The sequence below is a fragment of the Populus trichocarpa genome, chromosome 15 (assembly GCF_000002775.5).
Source record: "Populus trichocarpa isolate Nisqually-1 chromosome 15, P.trichocarpa_v4.1, whole genome shotgun sequence".
Taxonomy (NCBI): domain Eukaryota; kingdom Viridiplantae; phylum Streptophyta; class Magnoliopsida; order Malpighiales; family Salicaceae; genus Populus; species Populus trichocarpa.
The window spans coordinates 5,250,449-5,270,363 of NC_037299.2; the positions used below are offsets into that span (position 1 = coordinate 5,250,449).

Genomic DNA, 19,915 nt, shown 5'->3' on the forward strand with positions numbered 1-19,915 from the left:
GAGATCAGCCGTGTGTTGTTTCAAGGCCACAATCTCCTCAGACTGAGTGTTCGATACTGATTGGGAGCTCCCAACTATTGAGACACTACGGGCCGCTCGCAAATTATCGGTCATAGTGTTGGAGAGTCCGTTCTTTGTTTTTATTTTCCTGTTTTATTTATTTATTTAATGTTGAATAATGATTTTTAATTTGAGTTTGTTTTGGGTCATTATATATTGTTTATTACTAGTTTAAACCCATTAGCTTGCAACCTAAAAGGAATCCGTTAGAGTTAATTAGATAAGACTATATTATGTTTTTTCTTAACTGTTAGTTTGGGCAGCAAGTTAAAGAATAACATGACCTTTTCTTTTATTTGTTTGTAGCAAAACAACCTTTCTTTGCATATACAAATATCATACACTGACTTATCAAAGATTAATTGGTTTCATAGCGTTATTTTTGTATACTTAGAGTTCTTAGATACAAAATTATCTTTAGATCAAAGTCTTTTTTCAATACTTTTAGTTTTTAAATACATAATTATCTCTAAACCATGATTATGTTAAACCTGATTTTCAGCCTTTTTGAGTTATTATCTATTTTATTGGAAATTGTATGACCACGTGATCAAGAAATTTACATTAAAATTTATTAATAAAATATTTAATGAATATTAAAAATAAATAAATCTTTATTAATAAATTAAATATAATTATATTAACAAAATCATTATCTCGTATAACCACCGCTTAGCTTCAAGATATATACACTTCAAAGACTGATCTCCCCCGTAGGTTTGAACAATCAAATATGTAGGATTGCAAAAGAATTGAGTTAAAATGGGGAGGAAACGACAGCTGTGACACACATCTGGAACAAAATTCAAAACAAGGGAAATGATAAGTAGATCAGATTACTGTAATAAGTCAGAAATATATTGAGGATGTAGTATTCTCACCAAGAAGAAGAAATATGTCCTAAGTGGGAGAAAATACCCCCAATCCAGTGACTCAAGGACACGACAACATATTTACATGCTGTGCTGGTCTTCAGCGGCGTGAGAAGACAACATATAACAAAGCCCCAAATCCTGATCCATGCTTTGCAATTTATCTGGATGATGTGGAAGATACAACTCCAATTTGTAAGGATGGCCGGCCAGGAAGTTTTGTTGGCTCCGAACTTAATTGTAAAAGAGCTGCTCTTTCAGGGTTCATAAGCAAAAGCTGCTGCATGTCTTTGGGAAGGACATTGAACACTGCCTGCAGATCTTTCTTCAATTTCTGGCAAGTTTCTGTAAAGTCAACAGCAGCCCTTCCTAACTTCTCCATCTGATGATTGCATAATGAAAAATCAAAAATATTTCTCTGCTATAACCTAACACATGAACAAAGATAGAGGATTTTTTATTTTTATTTTGAACGTGACAGAAACATGGCAAATTAGACCATGGAATGTGTATATACATATAAATATGAGATCAGAGTTCAATAAAGAGCAGCAGTGCGAATAAATATTTGTTTGTCCTGAAAATAGAAATTCCAATCATTGGTTTACCCTGCTCAAAGAGGCCTGCAAAACAAGCTGTGAAAAATTTGCTGGAAAGAAGCTTTGCCAGGAAAAAAGCCTCTGACAGCATCACTAATTATACCGCATAGCAGCCTTTAAAGCAAGACATAATTTCTTCTTTCTCTGACAATCTAGAACTCACACTATTTATGCACGTGTTACAGAGACATTTACCTACAATAAAATGGAAACTAGGTTTTCAAACTGCCATGTTAAGTTGTATCATCAAAGTGGTAATTACTTCCAAATGCTAGTATCTAATTTTCATGATGGCAAACATCTTGGCATGCCTCGTAACATAGTTAAAAGAACAAAAACATTTAAGTAAACACTGCGTTTCATCCAGCAGCTACAGAATTGCAATGGTCACCTCTTTCAAATCAATCTTGCCCTAATTCCCATTTCTTTCTGTTATTTCTTCTTCTGGAGAGACTTGTGACATATGTGTAGATCTTCGAATATTTTTAGAACAAAACCAATTCTGAAACTCACCACATTATAGTTGAGCATAAAGAGGTATACAGGTCTAAATTACCTAGGCAATGAAATCCTTCCACAAAGGATTCCATACCCCTCTACAATGGAAAACCAGCAAAGCCTGGGGGGAGGGGTTAAGCTATCCTGAGAATCACCTCAAAACCAAGACTTCTGCTGGTTGTTTGTACATTTGTAGCATTTTCCCCTAAAATGTCATGCTAAGTTCAGCAGCTGAATGCATATATGTAACATGTGTGCTCAAATGCAAGTGTGTGCTGTTTCTGCAGCTGCATGGGATATGTAACATGTGTGATTGAATGCATGCGTGTGCTGTTTCTGCAGCTGCAGTTGCATGCATGTATTAGTAATTGAGTGATCCAGGGCAATGGCAAGGCAGTCCTATGTCCTTTTTGTACATCTATGGGTGTGTATTACAGTTCTTTTACTTTTTTCCATAGATGAGTGCAGATTTAACTCCAATTACAAAAAAAAAAAAAAAGTCCCATGTTTTTTTCCCAATAAATGCTGACCAAAGGTTAAACCACGTAACTCACTTCTATTTTTGTATTGTTGTTCTTATTTATAAACTACGAAACCAAAGCTTAGATGTTTGCAGGCATAGAATGTGTTATTACAAAATTGTGACAGATTCAAAAGGACAAAGGCATACAGTCTGGACATATTACCCTAGGAAATAAAGATAACAGGAGAAGAAACAGAATAATTTACCTGAATTTCTCCATGGAGATGTCTTTCAATAGCATTGAAATAATCAACAATTTCCAATTCTGGCATTTTGGATATGAGTAGCTTTATGTCAGCTTTCATTCTTGCCTGCCTCCAGAGTCTATGTTGTTCTTGTTCAGCAACTGTGAGCCTTCTTTGAAACCATGGCATGAAGTTTGGCCCGTTCAGGAACCTCCTGAACAGCAATGTAAACCATCCTTATGTCAGCAACAAGCATTGAAAACATGACCAAATTTGAATGAAGGACTCAGAAGCAACAAAACAAACTGAAAAAGAAAGTCATAAATAATATTAATAGCAGTTTAACAATTATTACTTGTATAAATCCAGCCAATTAGACTTCATCCGCTTCGACAAAAACTTCCCCACACCTCTTGCTGATAAGTTTGCCAGAAATTCGTCAGCGTCAAATGGAGGAAGAGGGGGAGGGTCAATGAATGGAAGAGATCCTTCAGAAGGAGTGGTGGCCCTAAAATATGGGCCAAAAGGAGCCAAAAAGTTGGTGGTGAGCTCTAAGAAATGACGGCGCAATATTTCATTGTTAACAACTGACATTGACTCCTCAACCCTTGGTAACATCCCAGCATCAATAAGCCTATTCAAGATAGAAGTGTCAGGCTTAGTTGTTGCGACATAGGTGCTCCAAACAGCTTCCTTATGTTCTGTCATGAGGCAAAGAGGACCATCTCTCCTTAATTTAACAGCACTCAACAAACTTGAAGGAGAAAACTTCTTCAAGGAAAGCTGCTGAAGACCAAATCCTTCTGGTCTTCCATGAATTCTGCCAGCAGACCTACTTGCAAAGGGAACCTGATTTGAATTAAGAGCAGGGCTGCCGACTGAAACAATGTGGGGAATATTACGAAGAGCTTTAAGGAAAAATAGATTCGTCACACCCAAAATCATAGGAGGGAAAGTGTCTCCTTCTCGAAGTGAATTCAAATGCTTAAAATCAGGGTCATGGATGGTGAAGTATGGCCTAAAATCAATACTGCATGGCAATGGAGCAACCAAACTGACTAGACTAGCAACTGCCTCACAACACTGGGGAGGTGTTGGTCCTATGATTAGAATGGGTTCACCAATAAGTAACAGTTCCCATAACAACCAGAGCTGCAACAAAATGCTCCGGAATGTACCAAATATATCTGAATCATGAAACAGACCCTGTGGAATTGACTGATTATTTGGAAGAAAAGGTGCCATGGCAGAAGCAGATTCTTCAAACATCCCAATTTCAAAAGACAGACTATGAGCAGGTGGCAAGCTAACTTTAAGCAAGGCATTCCCAATAGGAAGCTCCATGTGTTTACCAGGTACAGGAGCAGGCCACATTGAAACATAAGCAGCAATATGCTCAAGAGCTTTCTTTCCTATATCAAAATATAAAGGACCCATGATTTGTAACAAAGGCCTAAACACACTGGAGTAAGGATTGTGTGATAATATCACCACAGATTTTTGTTCTCCACCTCTTCTTAGCCTCTCATCATGCCGTTGCCTGTTAAATACATAGCCATACAAGTATTTCAATTGTTTGGTATCATTTCTAATTTTTCTTCTATTAATCACCTTCTCTTTCATGGAATTTGAAGATACTTCTTTATCATCAATTTCTACTGTCTCCGACGAATTCACATTTCTTTGTTCAGAACTCTTCCGCCTTTGGATGCGGAAAAAGAATATGCAATCATGAATGCTTGAACGGTTCTGGTTCTGGGAAACAGAATCCGGAAATGAACTAAAAGCAACATCAAGTTCCTCTTCATTTGAAAGAGAACCAGGTGGATAACACTCTTCAATAAGCTGGCCTTGTTCAAGATCAAATCTAATAATGCAAAAGGCAACAACCCATTGCTGCAAAGATTCCAAATCAGTCTTTAGACTATGCTCCTGTTTAACAGCAAATGAAGGCGATCGACTCATTTCCTAGATAATCAGCAGCTTTTTTCATCCATAAAAAAAAAAAAGAAGCCAATTCTACTCATCTACGAGAATCAAACTAGAGCTACTTTTCCAGCCAAAATCTTCAGGGATTTTCGGCTATTAAACAATCGTGGTAACCAAAATCAAAGCCTACAAAGAAAACCAAGAAGCATGCTTTAATTTACAGATCAAAAGAAGTCACTTTAAAACAAACTTTAATGGCAAGGATTTGTTTGGCAACCAAGAGAATCCATTAAAAAGATAAGTAATTAAAATTGTATACGCTTGAAATTTAACAGAAATCAATGAACTGAATCCAAACAACCAAAGACTGGCAAGCAATAAAAAAAAAACGCAATTTCAAACATCTAAATTTAAAAGAAGATCCAAGAAAATGGGTATAAAAGAACCACTTGGCTTACCTGAACTGGAAAACCAAGATTCAGTTCCTGCAAGAATCAATCCAGAACAACCAAAAGAAGGACACCCAATTGGCCGAAAACAAATGGGTCTCTTTAAGAACCAGAAAAGTTTGAGATCTTCTTGGACTTGCCTGTGTAGTTGTATGAGTTGCAGAGAGTTTGTGAGTGCAGCTTTGGAAGTAACTACAATCAAACGTTGTTGGTAAGGCTGTAGATTTGTCAGAGAAATATAAATGGCAAAGCAATTATTTGTTAAGAAGATCTTCAATTCAAGCACTTGGAGCATATATGTTATTGGGAAAGCATCTATATCTGGTAATTATTATTTCTTTTGTCCTCTCCGGTTCAGTCCATCTAGTTTTCACATCACAATCACATGATTCAGATTAGCATTTTTCTATTCATTTTTTTCCCTTTCATGGGTGTATTTCGTTAAAAAAAAATAAAAAAAAATGTAAAGCCATGGAAGTAAATGAAACAGTGCTAAACTAGATTTGTGTCTGAAGCTTCTCCGTGGCCAGCTAAATTTTTTGTTTTATATATAAAAATACATAGAGAAAAAATTGAGACTCGATTATTAGTTAAATTAATAATTTAAATAATATAAATAATAAATACAATAATAATAAATAAATTAGAAAAAATAAAATTGACAACAAAGTACAACAAAGTTTTTGAGAGAGGTTTGCAAGGAAAAAATAGATTTTATTAAAAAAAAAAGGAAAATGGATCGTTGTTAAGGTCTGTTTGTTTGCTGGAAAGTAGTTTTCTTTTGGAAAGTTAATTTCAGGAAAGTGAATGCTAGGAAATTGAATTATTTTCCGATGTTTGGTAATGTAATGGAAAATAAGTTGGAAAATACTTTCCAGTGTTTTGTTATGTCATGGAAAATGAGCTGTAAAATAACTTATTAATGTTTTATTTTTTTCAAGTTTATTAAAATAATGAGGAATAGATCTTTACAAATTAAAAAGTTGAATGAGAATGAAATTGAAAAAAAATATAATTTCATAAATTATCTCAAATAAAATAAATAATAATCAAAATAATAGAGATCAAATCTAAAAAATAAAAAAAATTAAAAGATGAAGAAATTAAAATAATAATAATTAACATTTCATAAATTATTTTAAATAAAATAAGTAACAATCAAAAGAATGAAAACCAAATTTGATAGATAAAAAATTTCAATTAAAAAATGATAAGGAAAAAGCAAATAACAATTATAAAAATAAGGACCAAAATTAATATAAAAATTAAACTATAAGGGATGAAATTGAAAAATAAATATTCAAAACAAAATATAAATAGCAATTAAAATTTTGAGGACCAAATTTGATATAATCAGTAAATAATATGATATTTTTAAATTTTTCACAACTTTCAGAAAGTGTTTTCCTTTTAAAATAAAAAGAAAACACTTTCCTGAAAATCAAGCCAAATTTTTCTTTGACTGGAAAGTGTTTTTCATTTACTGGAAAGTATTTTCCATTGACTAATTTTTCTAATAATAAAAAAATACAAGAAAATTTAAAAATTAATTTTTTAAAAATTACTTTTCAAAAAATAAAGAGTCTGGTCCATGGTTGTTAAAAACGAGTTTTCACTCGTAAAATCGACGATTTTACGAGTTAAAAAACATAAAACGTGTAAAATCGGGTTTAAAACTCGAAAACCAGTAAAATCGATCAAACCCGGTCAAACTCGCATAAAATCGGGTCAACCCGTAAAAAACGTTAAAAGCGTATCGATTTCACGATTTCACGTGAAATTGAAATTTAAAAGAGTTTGTCACTTGTCATGCTGAATTGTTGATTGCTGTGCCTATGCTGACTCATCACTCCCTTCTCCCAATTCCCAGTGCCCACTCCCCACTCCCCACTCCCCACCCGTGACCCGACACTCCACAGTCCACCCTTCATCCCTTCCCCTTTCACTTTCCCCTTTCCCCTTTCCACTCTCCACTCTCCATCAGATTAAGATTAAGAAATCGGTTGATTCGGTTCCGCTCTCCACTGAGTCCACTCACCAGCAGCGCTGTCTCCAGTCTCCACTCTCTCAGCTGGTTTTGCTTGCTATCGAGATCCGGAGCGTTCTTGGCGAGACGAAGGTAAGAATTTATTCCCAAGCTTTGTTTTTTCTGTCTCGTCTGGTATGTGAATAATGGTGGTGATTCTGGTGAAAGTTTTAGTGTTGGGTTCCTGCAGCATGTTAATAATCTAGAATCTAGATGTTGTGATTTATGGAAAATGAAACGGGGGAAAATTGCATAACTCTCTCTGTAGCCTGCATATTTGATTTTTGACTGTCTCGATCATCCCTTCGTTCTTCTAGGTTTCTTCGTTCTCCTTGGTCTTTTTTTTTTTTTTTTGTCTCTGCTCTCTCTGTTTTTGTTTGGTTGGTTCCTCTATTTTTAATTATGTCTTCATCCTCTGTGTTTATTCATCCCTTGTTCTGAAAACACGCATAATGATTCGACTCTCCTTTTGCTTGCTGAGCTTCTCAATGAGTTCTTTGCAGTTTGCTCGAACTGTACTCCACTCACAAATATATATCCCTTCATATTTTTTTCATCAAAATGCATGTTTATATTCTTACATAGTAACATATAAATTTTGATTTCCAGTTTATTTTTAGTTGTGCTATTGAGAATAAAAAAAAATTAAATAAGCCTGTGAAACAATATTATAATTACATTGTTAGCAATGGATAACAGACAAAAATTATTTTAAGATTAGAGAATTGATTCTTGACTTAATCTACATCTTAAGTAAAGTATCTGGGTATTTTGTGTTTATCTTTTACTATTAATTGGTTTGCTTCTGTTCTGGTAAGTCCAAATATTGTGCACCTTTATGTTTTGCTTGCTTAAACTCTGCCTCTAGGCAAGTTCATATTTCTATGTTTACTTTATATGTGCAGTCGTGAAGAATTGATGGTAATGATTTTGATGAAGGTTTTTGGAATAATGAGGAAGATAAAGTCAACGAGAGTGTGTTTAGTTTACATGACATATCAACAGATTATTTGTTTTAGGTTTGTTAACTTTTAGTTAATGAAAGTCTATGGACATGTATGAATTTTTATTTGAATTATGTATTTTAAGGTATTTGGATATTTGTATTGTTTATTTCATTTTTATTTTAATGGTGTTATATTATTATTTACTACTTGACTGATCTTGCAATTTAGTTAAAATATTTTACTTGCGATTTTACGATTTTAGTTAAAAAAATTTACTTGAGATTTTACGATTTTTAGTTAAAATTTTTTACTTGCGATTTTACGATTTTACGATTCGAGTTTACGATTCGAGTTTATAGTGTATGTTCCGTGTCGTGTCAAAAAAGCGTTTTTGACAACCTTGGTCTGGTCCTTGTAGGGAGCGGTGAAATCATGTGTCTTGAAGAGTCCTTAGCGGAAAGTAGAAAGTTGTACCCTTCCTAACTAGCATGGAGATGCAACTTCGTAATCAATTATGTTATAGCTCTAATCTATACAATGTCGCGCATTTGGCTAAGGGATAATATTCCGCAGGGAGCAGTGAATGGGGTATGGACGAAGGATATTTTTATGTTTGTTCGCTTTCTATCATTGAACTCAATATTGATATTTTATTTTACTGATAATGGCAGGTGGCCTTGGTTATCTCAATTGAATTAGGAGACTTCATCACCCTTCCACGAATATCACCAAAGAAGAGAAGGAAGGGGGGAAGATTGAAAAGATACAGGCGGAGGTTCTAGATGATGAGGATTCTTTGGAAGAGATGGGAAGAAATATGGGTGCTTTTAGTGTTAGGTTGGCCAACTACATGTAAAAGGAGACTGGCACCTAAAGCTTCATGTTCTAAGCGATAGTCTCTTCGTTAGTTAAGACTAGAAGAGGTTGGTTGGTTTTAGTTCTCGATACCAACACTAGAAAATGTTGGTTCCAACACCATCAATTATTAGGATAAGCGACTCCCTCTAACATTATCTAGACTAGAAAAGAGAGAGATGCTATGATGATTTGGTTAAGGGATAACACTTTGAAACTTTGAGAAACTAGAGTTGAGATGTTTGGTGTTATAATTTATTTTTAGGCTATTTTTTTAATTTTTTTTTCTTTCCCATAAAAAAATAAATAATAATAGTAAGAAGACTGGTATTTTAGAAAAATTTGGTTGAGGAAGGATTTCATATGTAGAAAAATCAAGCTGCAATTTTAGATGGAATCGAGAGCTTAATTGTACTCTATTATACTCAAAACTAGAGAGATAATACAGATTCAATGTCAAATTAAATGATCATTGGACAAATTTACATAAAAATTAAGTCAAATGACATAATTAGATTCTTAATAGGCCAATTTAATTTAATCATAGATCAAATTTAAGGTTTAATTATGTTTTAAAATTAATTTGGGTCCAGTTAAAGAATTTAATTAGGTGCAATGACTTAATTATACATTAAATGGATCAAATTAATTTTATTAGGGTCTTAGTTGGTGAAAAATTAAGTTTGGGAGTCTAATTTGGGCTTAATTGAGAAGATTGGAATTTTAAGAGACCAAATTTAATTTTTACCAAGTTAATTTATTGAAATCAAAGGTAAAATTGCAATAAAATCAAAAGTTTAGGATCAATTAGGGGTCAGATTGAAGAAATTCACAACCAATGACCATTTTGAAAAAGACGCTGAATTCTACGAACCCAATTGATTGAAATTAGGGGTGAAATTAAAGAGAATTGAAAGTTTAATGGTCAATTTGCATAAATCAAAGACCAATGACCAAAATAAAAAAGGCACTGAAATTCAGGACTGACATTGAGGTTCGACAAGGACAAAATTGCATAAAATTGGTCTGACATTGTTCTACACCCTAAAGTAGGTCTCACCGACCAACTGCCCCTACAGCTACCACGACGTCGTTCCAAAGTGGTCAACCTAACCAGCTTTAGCTCTCAACTTTTTCAAGTCATGATAGCACTTTTGAGTCAACAATTGGGATCCTTCCCAAATGAATCAAGGGCCAAGATTTGTTCCCAAAAGAGACAAAGTGTCCCTCTTCCACCCCCCTTATAAATAGGGGTGGATTCCATGACTTAAGGGGAAAGAAATCAAGGTTCAAACTTGGCAATAAACCATCCCCTCCCTAGTTTTTACACCACTTTTTTCTCTCTCTCTCTCCATTTTTGCTCCCATCTAGCGGCACCGCCATCTCTGGCCACCATGCACGACCTTCTCCACGGCAATAACCACCTCACCTCCGCCGGGCAGCCTCCTTCTCTTCTCCTTCTCTTTTTTCTTCTTCCCCTTCCCTTGCATGCTAAATAATTAACATGGTCACTGGGCCAGGCCAGTAACCAAATGGGCTTGGGTTGGACCTGTTTTAGCTCAGCTCATATGGATGGACCGAGTCCAGCCCAGACCAAAACAAATGAGGGAAGGATGTTAGGACAATAGTCAGCCCAACCCGACTGAGTCGGGCTGGACCAATCTCGGTCCAACCCGATTTATATTTAGCAATAATAATAATAATATATTATATTATATTATATAATAATAAAAAATCCAAAATTTTTAAAAAATCCTTTCAGAAAATTTGTGATTTTCTCGCATGTTTTTCTACCACTTTTGCATAATATCATACCGTATATTTACACTGTAAAATATAGATCCAGTATTATAATATCTAGTTTTCTCCAAAACTTTTCTAAAAATTTTTTGAAAATTAAAAAAAATCAAAAAATACTTTACTCTTTAAAAAAATAAAATAAAAAACAGAAATTATTTTGTTTTTGTGCATACGGCAAGATCCTAAAAGTTTTCCAATCATATTTTTATAAGAAATACAAATAAAAACGCATCTTTCTCTTGTTTTAAAAATGCAAAAATAGATATCGCAACTAGTTTTTGATTATCCGTTAGAGTTTGACCAAAATATCAAAAACCCTTCACCAATCATTTTGTTCACTTTATATTTAAAGTGTTAGGGTTTAACTATAAAATTTAATATTTGGGGATGTAAAACTATACAGTAGAGTATATCCCTCAAGTATTAAAGATACAAAGAAACAAATGTGATGCTAAAATTTAGACCTTAAAATGATTAGGATTTAACCCAATAAGGTAGAGATTTTCTTATGAATGGAGATCTACCTTGAACCTTAGATAAAACCAACAGACAAGAACACGACTTAGAATAACAATCAAACAACAATGCATATTACCTTAGGTAGGGTGTATTGGGGGTGATGCGTCTTTTCTTTGCACAACCAGTCACTTACTCGAACTCTCGTAGACCATAGGTTTCCTAGTAACCATAATACTAGTTGGCGACTCCTGAATCTTATAATCATACTTTTATGATTATACCCCAAAACCCATTTCCAACACACCACTTATAGGAGGCAGACCCGTCGTCACTTGACGCCCCATAATTTCCTGAAAACCTCAACATGGAATGCATGATAAACCTCTCTAAGCATTTAAACATTACTCAATGAATGACATTCTATGTGAGTATCATTAGTTATATTTTATTTGTACTCATTCTTATATCATATGTCTTTCTTTCTAGAGGATTTTTAATTGCAAGTATTATATGCTAGATGATGGGAGGTAAAAGATCATATATGACCCAAGTTATGGATGTGTTCAAGTTATAAAGCCTTTTAGATTTGGTTCCTGAAGACTATACAAGTTGGATGGATGGTGTAATTTCCAAGAACCTTAATTTACCCCTCACACATCAATTATCCAGTGATAGGTTTGCCTGTGTTTTTCCTTTAGATATAAATTTGTTGGCTTCTAGAATTGATACTAAAATTGTCCAACTAGGCGTGTCAATCTATCTTTCACTCTAATAATCTCTTAATAAATAGGTTATTAATTAATCAATTATACATTCCAAAAAGGAGAAACTACTCCATAAGAATTTAATCTAGAGAGAAAGTAGGTAATAACCTTATAAAATCAAGCAAGGTGTGGGGATCTACGACCTAAAACCCCAAGAAAAAGTGATAAGTTTTAGTTTAACACTATACAAGGAAAATGACAAGTTTATTGTAAAAGGAGAAAGAAAGGAATTGTGGGGATTATAAAGTGTAGAACAAATAAAGAAAATAAGTAAATAAAATGCAAAATGATAAACAATACTGAAATTGGTAAAAATAATAATTAAAATTGCATATATAGGGTTGGCCATCATTTATAGTGGCAATATAACCCTTTATATATTGGTAGAAAGTTTTAATCCTAACTAAACATGTAATACTATACAGATGTTGGTATTAGGTAAGAAGACTTTATTGAATCCTAATACAAATTAAATTCCTTCTCTTAGATATCACATAAATCCTCAGCTAATCTTATGACTTCTAATTAGTTATTTTGTTGAGAACTCCTACTCTAAATATAACTAAACTTTTTGGTTCTTCGCTTGCATTCAAACTTTTATGGTTGATCATGACTCCTAGTCACTTGATGGATTACTTCTTCAAATCTCTTAGTCGATTAGGACTCTTCCAATTCAATTGATTTCATTATACTTGTCGTACGTGTATGGCGTCGTGGCGATTGCCTATACTCTCATATGTGGGTAATCAGGAAAATAGGGAAGACAAGGAATTCTTGTCTTTTATCCGTGAAAAACAGGAATGGGAGTTGCTACCTAGTATTTTGATCATTAGGAACCCTAACTGGTCTTAGAGATCGGGCACGGGAACTGTTTGCATAAATAGAAGGTATTAGCACCCCCAAATACGCTCTACCTAAGGTAAGCTGCATTGTATGATTGTCTGATAAAAGCTAAGGTATGGTCGTGTTTTCTAGTTGTTTGTATGTCTAAGGTTTAAGAAAAGTCTTCCTTAATAAGGAGATCCTTATCTTATCGGGTAAAACCTAACTGTTCTAACATCAATAAAAAAAGAACTACCTTTTTAATATCTGGAATATGTTTTACGTACAAATTTGTAATCCTAGATACTAAAAGAAAACAAACTATTTTTTGGGTATTTTTTGAAATGTTGGCCTAGTTCTCATGGCTTTAATAAACTGATTATTAGAGCCAAAACGCATGCTAAAACATATATTGTTTGAATTTTTATTGTATGAAAATACGATATGATTTTTTTTTTATTTTTTAGAGATTTGGTTGTATGCATGAAAACAAGACATTTTTAATAATTTTTTGCAATGTTTCGATGAAAATCGGGTATTTTAATAACAGATTTGTATCTTTATGGTATAAAAATACAAACCAATATTAAGCAAAATTGATAGAAAAATACGCGGGAAAATCACAAATTTTTTTGAAAGGATTTTTTTGGATTTTTTGGACTGGGCCGGACCCGACCCAATGAACACTGGATAACTCTCCACTATTTACATGAAAAGTGGAGCGTGAATTAATTCACCCTCCACAGTTCACTTTGTTGAATAGTGGAGATGACGGAGCAGAAGAAGAAGAAGAAGAAGGAAGAGGAGAGGGGCGGGGGAAAACGAACCGGGCGATGTCTTGTGGCGGTGGTGGTGGTGGTGGTGGTGGCATAACGCGGTTGTAGACGGTGGTGTTATGGTAGAGAGAGATAGATAGAGAGATGTTACTATTCTTATCTTCTTCTATGTCATTCTCATATTCTCAGCTTTCTCTTCTCATTTGCGCTTCCTTTCCTTTTCTTTCTTATTCCCCTCTGGTTCCTCTTTCTATTTCTCTATTATCTCTTCTCCTTCCTTCTTTTTTTCTGTTCTTTCTCTTTTTCTTTTTTTCTTTTGTTTCTCTCTTTCTTTTGTTTTTCTTCGTTCTCTTCTCTATAATCTCACCCTTTTTTTTTCTTCCTCCCTCGCTTCTCTCTCTCCCCTGGTATTTATAAAAGGGGAAAAGGGAGAGAGAGAGCTACTACCCCTGTCTAGTCATAGCGCAGGGGTAGGGTTGCTGGGGCAGCCTCCTATTTTTTTCATCATAGAGGGAGAGAGACAAACGGACGCTGCAAAGGAGGGGAAGAAAAACCTTCTTCCTCTACCTTTATGCGTCAGAGAAGAAGAAGACGCACAATGTCGTTCAAAACAATACCGTTTTGAGCTTTTTTTTTTAATGAACAGTGCATGAAACGATGTTGTTTAATTTCAAAGAAAATGACACCAAAATGTGTTAATTTCCAAATCAGTCTTCAATTTTTTATTTGTTCAATCAAATCCTCAATTGCAATTTTGATTTTAAGAAGAAGTTCAATTGCGTTCTTGCCAAAATCGGATGTTAGTCCTAAAGTTGGTCGCCTATTTCACTTCGGTATTTGGTCTTGAATTTATGCAATTTGACCCTCAATTGATCAACAAACTTTTAATTTCTTCAATTTGACCCCTGATTCGGACAATTCCAGCCCCTCTATTTACGCGTTTTTTTTCCAGTTTAGTCCGTGGTTTCGTAATTGGCAATCAAATTTCAATATTTATATAATTAAGCCCCTGATTTGACCAAATCAACTCTTAAAAATTATAAATTGACTCCTAAACTTTAATTTATTCCAATTAAAGCCTAAATTGACTTAAAATCAATTTTTCTTGCAATTAAACCTTTTATAAATTCAATTAAACCTTCAATAAAATTTAATCAAGTCCATAAACATCTGATTTTGGACTTTTCTTTTTCAAATTAAATTTTCTTTATCAACAGGGCTCTCATCGGTCAAAAATATATTGTTAAATTTCAATCTTTATATTTTTGAACTTCCTCAACAAATTTTTAGCCATTTTTTGGACTCTACGACATCCTCTTTTCACTACTATTATTTTTTGGTTTTATTATATATATATATATATATATATTTGATTTTTTTGTATTTTCTCCTTTTTTGCATGGGGACCCAAAAATATGTAACAACAGATGCCCTCTCTTTACAATACCTACGGAGGAAAGACTAGTTGAGTGCTTTGCATAGTAAGTTTTATAAAGATAAACAAAACTGAACTTTTGAAACTGATATTCTCAAAGCTTGGTTGATCTGAAACTTTGTCTTTACAACAATCCTCTTCAACCAAAAATTAGCAATCAAAACTATGTATATCTTGATTATTCTGAGATCTCGATTTGACGATCCTATAAATTCTATCTTTGGTTAAGTTAACCTAAAATCCCATTTGGCGATTCCCTTTAACCAAAACAAAAAAATGTTCTTCCTGATGGCAGGGTTTGGACTTTCTTTTTTCTTTTGAGAATTTTCTAATGGTAGGGTTCTTCTCACTTTTCTTCCAATGCTAAGATAATGTTGGTGGCTCGGTCAACCTAAGATCCCATCTGACAATTTTCTTTAACCAGAACCAAAAAATCTGTGTAGCTCGGTCAACTTGAAATCCCATATGGCGACTCCCTTTAACCAAAACTAAATTCCATGTGTGGTTGGGCTAACCTGAGATCCCTTTTGGCGATCCCTTTTAACCAAAACCAAAGTCTGTCTGTGTGTAGCTCGGTCAACCTGAAATCTTATTTGACGACTCCCTTTAACCTAAGCTGAATTATATGTATGGGTGGGTTAATCTGAGATCTCATATGGTGACCCCCTTTAATCATAACCAAAGTCTGTGTGTGGTTGAGTTAACCAGAGATCTCATCGGGTGATCTTCTTTAACTAGAACCAATAGTAAATGTGTGGTTGGGCTAACTTGAGATCCTTTCTAGCGACCTCCTTTAACCAGAACCAAAATCCCGTGTATGGTTGGGCTTACACTAGATCCCTTATATCAATCCCCTTTAGCTTGGTCAACTTGAAATCCCATTTAGCGATTCCCTTTAACCAAAGCTAAATTCTATGTGTGGTTGGGTTAACCTGAGATCCCATCTAGCGAACTTCTTTAATCAAAACCAAAGTCTGTGTGTGGTTGAGCTAACCTGAGATCCCATTTGATGACCTCCTTTAACCAGAACTAATAGTAAATGTGTGGTTGGGCTAACCTAAGATCCCTTCTAGCGACCTCCTTTAACTAGAAGCAAAATTCGTCTATGTATAGCTCGATCAACCTGAAATCCCATCTAGTGACTCCTTTTAATGAAAGCTAAATTCTTTGTGTGTTCTTCTTGATGGTATGGTTTGAACTTTCTTTTTTTGAGAATTTTCTACTGGTAGGGTTTTTCTCTCTTTTCTTATTGATGATAGGGTTTGATCAAATTTTTCACTTGATGATGATTTTTTTTCTTCTTTTTGGACTTTCATGATTTTGTAGGATTGACCTCGGTCCTTCCTGATTGCAGGGTTAACATCTATCCTTCCTGATGACTGAAATTAATTGGATTTTCCTGATGACAGGGCTGGAAAACTTGGTGCTTCCTGATTGTAGGGTTGACTTGATAATTCCCGATCGCGGAGTTTTGAAAATTCAGTGCTTCCTAATTATAGGGTTGACCTGAAGACTCTTTTTGCTGACAAGGTTGATCTTGATCTTCTCATTTCTTTGTGATTTTCCTAATGATAGGGTTCATCTCATCTTCTTTGATGGTAGGCTTTTCTTGTTCTTCCTAATGACAGGGCTTGGACTTTCTTTTTCTTCGAGAATTTCCTAATAGTTGGGTTCTTCTCATCTTCTTCTCATTTCAAGGTTAAAACCATGATTCTTTATTTATCATCAACTGAATGATTCTTTCTTTGTCCACAATCTTGCTGGATTTCATTGAGGATTTTTCCTGTAACAATTAAAAAATATTTGCAATACTTTGAGGTTAAATGGCATGCATGCATCCTTACCTGGTTTGAAATATAGGTCCCCTCTTTTTGATGTCCTATCATCATAGGGTGTCTTTGTTTGCTATTCAAAGCATTCCTTGTTCTTTTGTGTGCTAGCTCATTCGTGTGTTAGCCTTCCATTCAAATGTAAGTGTAATACCCATTATAGGCTATCCATGATGATTGTCTTGTATTTTGAAAGACAGAAATTGACCCTTTGTAAGATTAAAATAGCTTTTTCTGTGGTTCTTTGTGTTAATTTTAATCTCTGATCTTGGGTACAACATTTGATGGTACGTGATGAGGTGACTTTCTGTGAATTTTAAGGGAAACAAGATGTTCAAGTCAAAACTCAAGCCTTTATCAAGAAAGGTTGTTTCTCTCGAGCACCTATTTTATCAGTATGCATAATAACCAGTAACTTAATTCATGAAGTCACGATCCTTACGGAAAAACTCTTCAAGTTTTGAGAGTGTTATTTATCGGTTTAGACTGCTTGCTTGATTAAAAATGGCTTTTTAAAACATGTAATGCAGGCTATGGTTTATGGTTATGAAAGAAAGGAAAATTCATAGGCTCAAAAAGTTGTTTAAGGGTTTCAAAGACCTAGGATCAATATCAACTATTCATTAATTCTCTTTCTCTTATTGTATTTGTAGAGGAAATGACATATAACCATATTAACTTTGAAGAATTCTCTTAACACGGGTCATAATACAAATCCAACTTTTCATTTAATGAATAATCAGTCTAAATCATTTGATGATATTAGAGGCTCTATCATATATACCAAAAGTTATGTTTGTAGCTCAGTATTTTTTCTTGGTGTTGATTTTTGACATTTGTTGTGTCTTTCCTTGATTGAAACTTCTTTTTCCTTTCCTAGACTTGATAAGCATTCTCCTTCCTTTATCTTTGACTTGCCTTTAAGTGTAGGCGATTTTCATTTTTTTGGGTCCTTTCTTAGCATTCTGCATTGATTCTAACATTGTCTCTTTATTTTTAACCAAAAATCCTCATTTGCCCCTAATGTGGGGTGTGATCCATGTTAGAGTTCTTTTTTTAAAAGAAATATTCTATCAGACTCAAAATGGGATTGCAATCATATATTTTAAGTATTGTGAAAAAAGTGAACAAAAATGACATTTTATCATTTCAAGCAAGGTTAGTTAGAACTGGTAAATTTTGACCTCGTCTAGTGTAATGATTTGGATTGGTAAAGAGTCACGATTCGTGAGTCCATAACTACTGAATCCCCTACCTGTCATTATGCATACTGCTAAAACTTAGCTATATGGTGTGTGGTTCAATTTTATGTTTGAGCTCCAAATTTGTTTGGTCACCTCATTCCATTTTAACGAACATCAAATTATTTTTTAATCAAAATACTTTTAAAGCTTTCAGAATTGATAAGCCTTAATTTTACATGTTGGGGTTCAATCAAAATATTTTGTCAAAATAAACTTTAAAAGAAACATCTCTTTATTTCAAGATAATAATAAGACAAGGGACAAAAGAATAATCCATTAAAAGGTGAGATATAGTCCCAAAATAAAAATGGTGAACAATAAAATTGACAAAACAACATTTCTAATCAGCTTCTTCAACAATCATCCATATCTTGTTATCCCTCGTTGATGATGACCTATTGACAATATGATTGTTGATATAATCCTTCACAAAAATCCACCTGCCTCTTGCTCACCAACTTTTAGACTTGACCCTCAAAGTTCTTGCAATTCTTCACATCTTATATGGATTATTCCATCTAGAGAATGGTGTTTTGGGGCAATGAAAATTCCAATGTTAGGTCCAATTGTGCTTTTTCCTCAGTGCCAAAGGTAAGTTGGAATGGGAAGCATCCATATAGCAAACCCTTCCCTAATCATAGCATATCAATGTTTCCATTCTTAAAGTTGAAGAATGTCATATCAGAAAAAATATTCTTTTATCAGCACAACATCAACATTGTAAAATGCCAAAGGACTTACATTGGGTTCTTTCCTTGTTAAAACCCCTATGTTTATCGAATGCCTCTTGCTCCATTGTTTTCTGTTATGATCCTTCATGATCCATAGTTCCATGAGATTGCTTTCCTTGTCTATGTAGGTCATAACGAGCTTCCCTTTGTATTCAACAAGTTCCATATCTTTGTTATCACTATCCTCAGAGGCTAACAGGGGAAGTGGAAACATACATTGACTCTCCCTTTTTCACATTAAATGCAAAGAAACTTTCTTCCAAGTGAGCCCATGAAGTGAGCCATTCACGGATACTTTTGTCATGCGACGAAGGGACTCTTCATAAGGTAACTTCACTTCATCTAACAGCTTCCATTTCCAAGTTGCTAATTCAAACAACTCGACTCTAATGCAGTGGTACATGTAGAATTCTTTATGTGAGAGAAACTTGGGCTTCACGAATCTCACAATCTTGTATCGTAAAGGCTTGGACCTTTCAATCATTAAGCTAGATTCTATAGTATCATATCGTGTCTTTGGATTCATCTTTTGTCATTGTTGGATAGAAGGGTTACACACATAATAAATGGTTCATTATGTGCGCTTCAAAGTAGAACTCCTTAATTTGTTGATGACACAATCTCCACGTGTCCGGGAAGAAAATCAAAGGGTATTTTAGTATGAGGCTTCAAAGCGTCAGTTGAAACAAAAGAAACCTAATATTCGTTCCTGATCATGCTTTGGATAAGGAAACTAGAGACAATATTAGTTCTCTGGCTGTGTAGCTTTGTGAAAAGGGACTCATAGGTTAATTTGTTGTGCTCCTTAGAAAGAAGCCTACATTTCCCCATAGTTTTCATTGATAAGCGCGTCAGAACTTCATAGATGACATCTTGGCATAGGTCACCAGCTGAGTCCATGGTAGAGTAGAGAATCCTATTACCACAAGCTATGTTTCTAAATTGAAGGCTTGAGCAAATCCTTCCTGACATTGTTAGATGTCAGCAACTCTTCACTCTAGAAAGAAAAACAAAATTGGAGGACCTTTATTTCAAACTGCGAGCATGCATATTTAATGTATCAACATGTTTTTATACAATGAACTTGCCCTTCAAAGGGTGATATATGGTCG

At 34.3% G+C, this 19,915-nt stretch overlaps 1 protein-coding gene and 1 long non-coding RNA gene across 8 annotated transcripts; one reads left to right on the forward strand and one right to left on the reverse strand.

Annotated features, from left to right (window-relative positions):
* Positions 1 to 656: 656 nt before the first annotated feature.
* On the reverse strand, positions 657 to 5,596 carry LOC7475622 (uncharacterized). Of its 7 annotated transcripts, none has more exons than XR_008057510.1 (5): positions 5,125 to 5,594; positions 3,093 to 4,852; positions 2,759 to 2,948; positions 942 to 1,314; positions 657 to 853 (listed from the first exon to the last, which is right to left on the reverse strand). XR_008057510.1 is itself a non-coding variant. In XM_024586868.2 (4 exons), the coding sequence occupies exons 2-4, from the start codon at positions 4,700 to 4,702 to the stop codon at positions 1,093 to 1,095; spliced, it is 2,025 nt and encodes a 674-aa protein (XP_024442636.1). In that variant the 5' UTR covers positions 4,703 to 4,852; positions 5,125 to 5,581; the 3' UTR covers positions 865 to 1,092. The 7 variants fall into 7 exon arrangements, 4 of the variants coding, with proteins under 4 accessions (XP_024442636.1, XP_052303610.1, XP_024442637.1 ...); XR_002978220.2 differs by having other exon boundaries at positions 2,759 to 2,951; positions 5,125 to 5,581; XR_008057511.1 differs by having other exon boundaries at positions 2,759 to 2,951; positions 3,093 to 4,669; positions 5,125 to 5,567.
* Positions 5,597 to 6,896: 1,300 nt separating this feature from the next.
* On the forward strand, positions 6,897 to 9,221 carry LOC112324248 (uncharacterized). The gene is made up of 4 exons (XR_008057442.1): positions 6,897 to 7,234; positions 8,047 to 8,160; positions 8,507 to 8,676; positions 8,760 to 9,221. It is a non-coding gene; the product is annotated as an uncharacterized LOC112324248 (long non-coding RNA).
* The last annotated feature ends 10,694 nt before the right edge of the window (positions 9,222 to 19,915 follow it).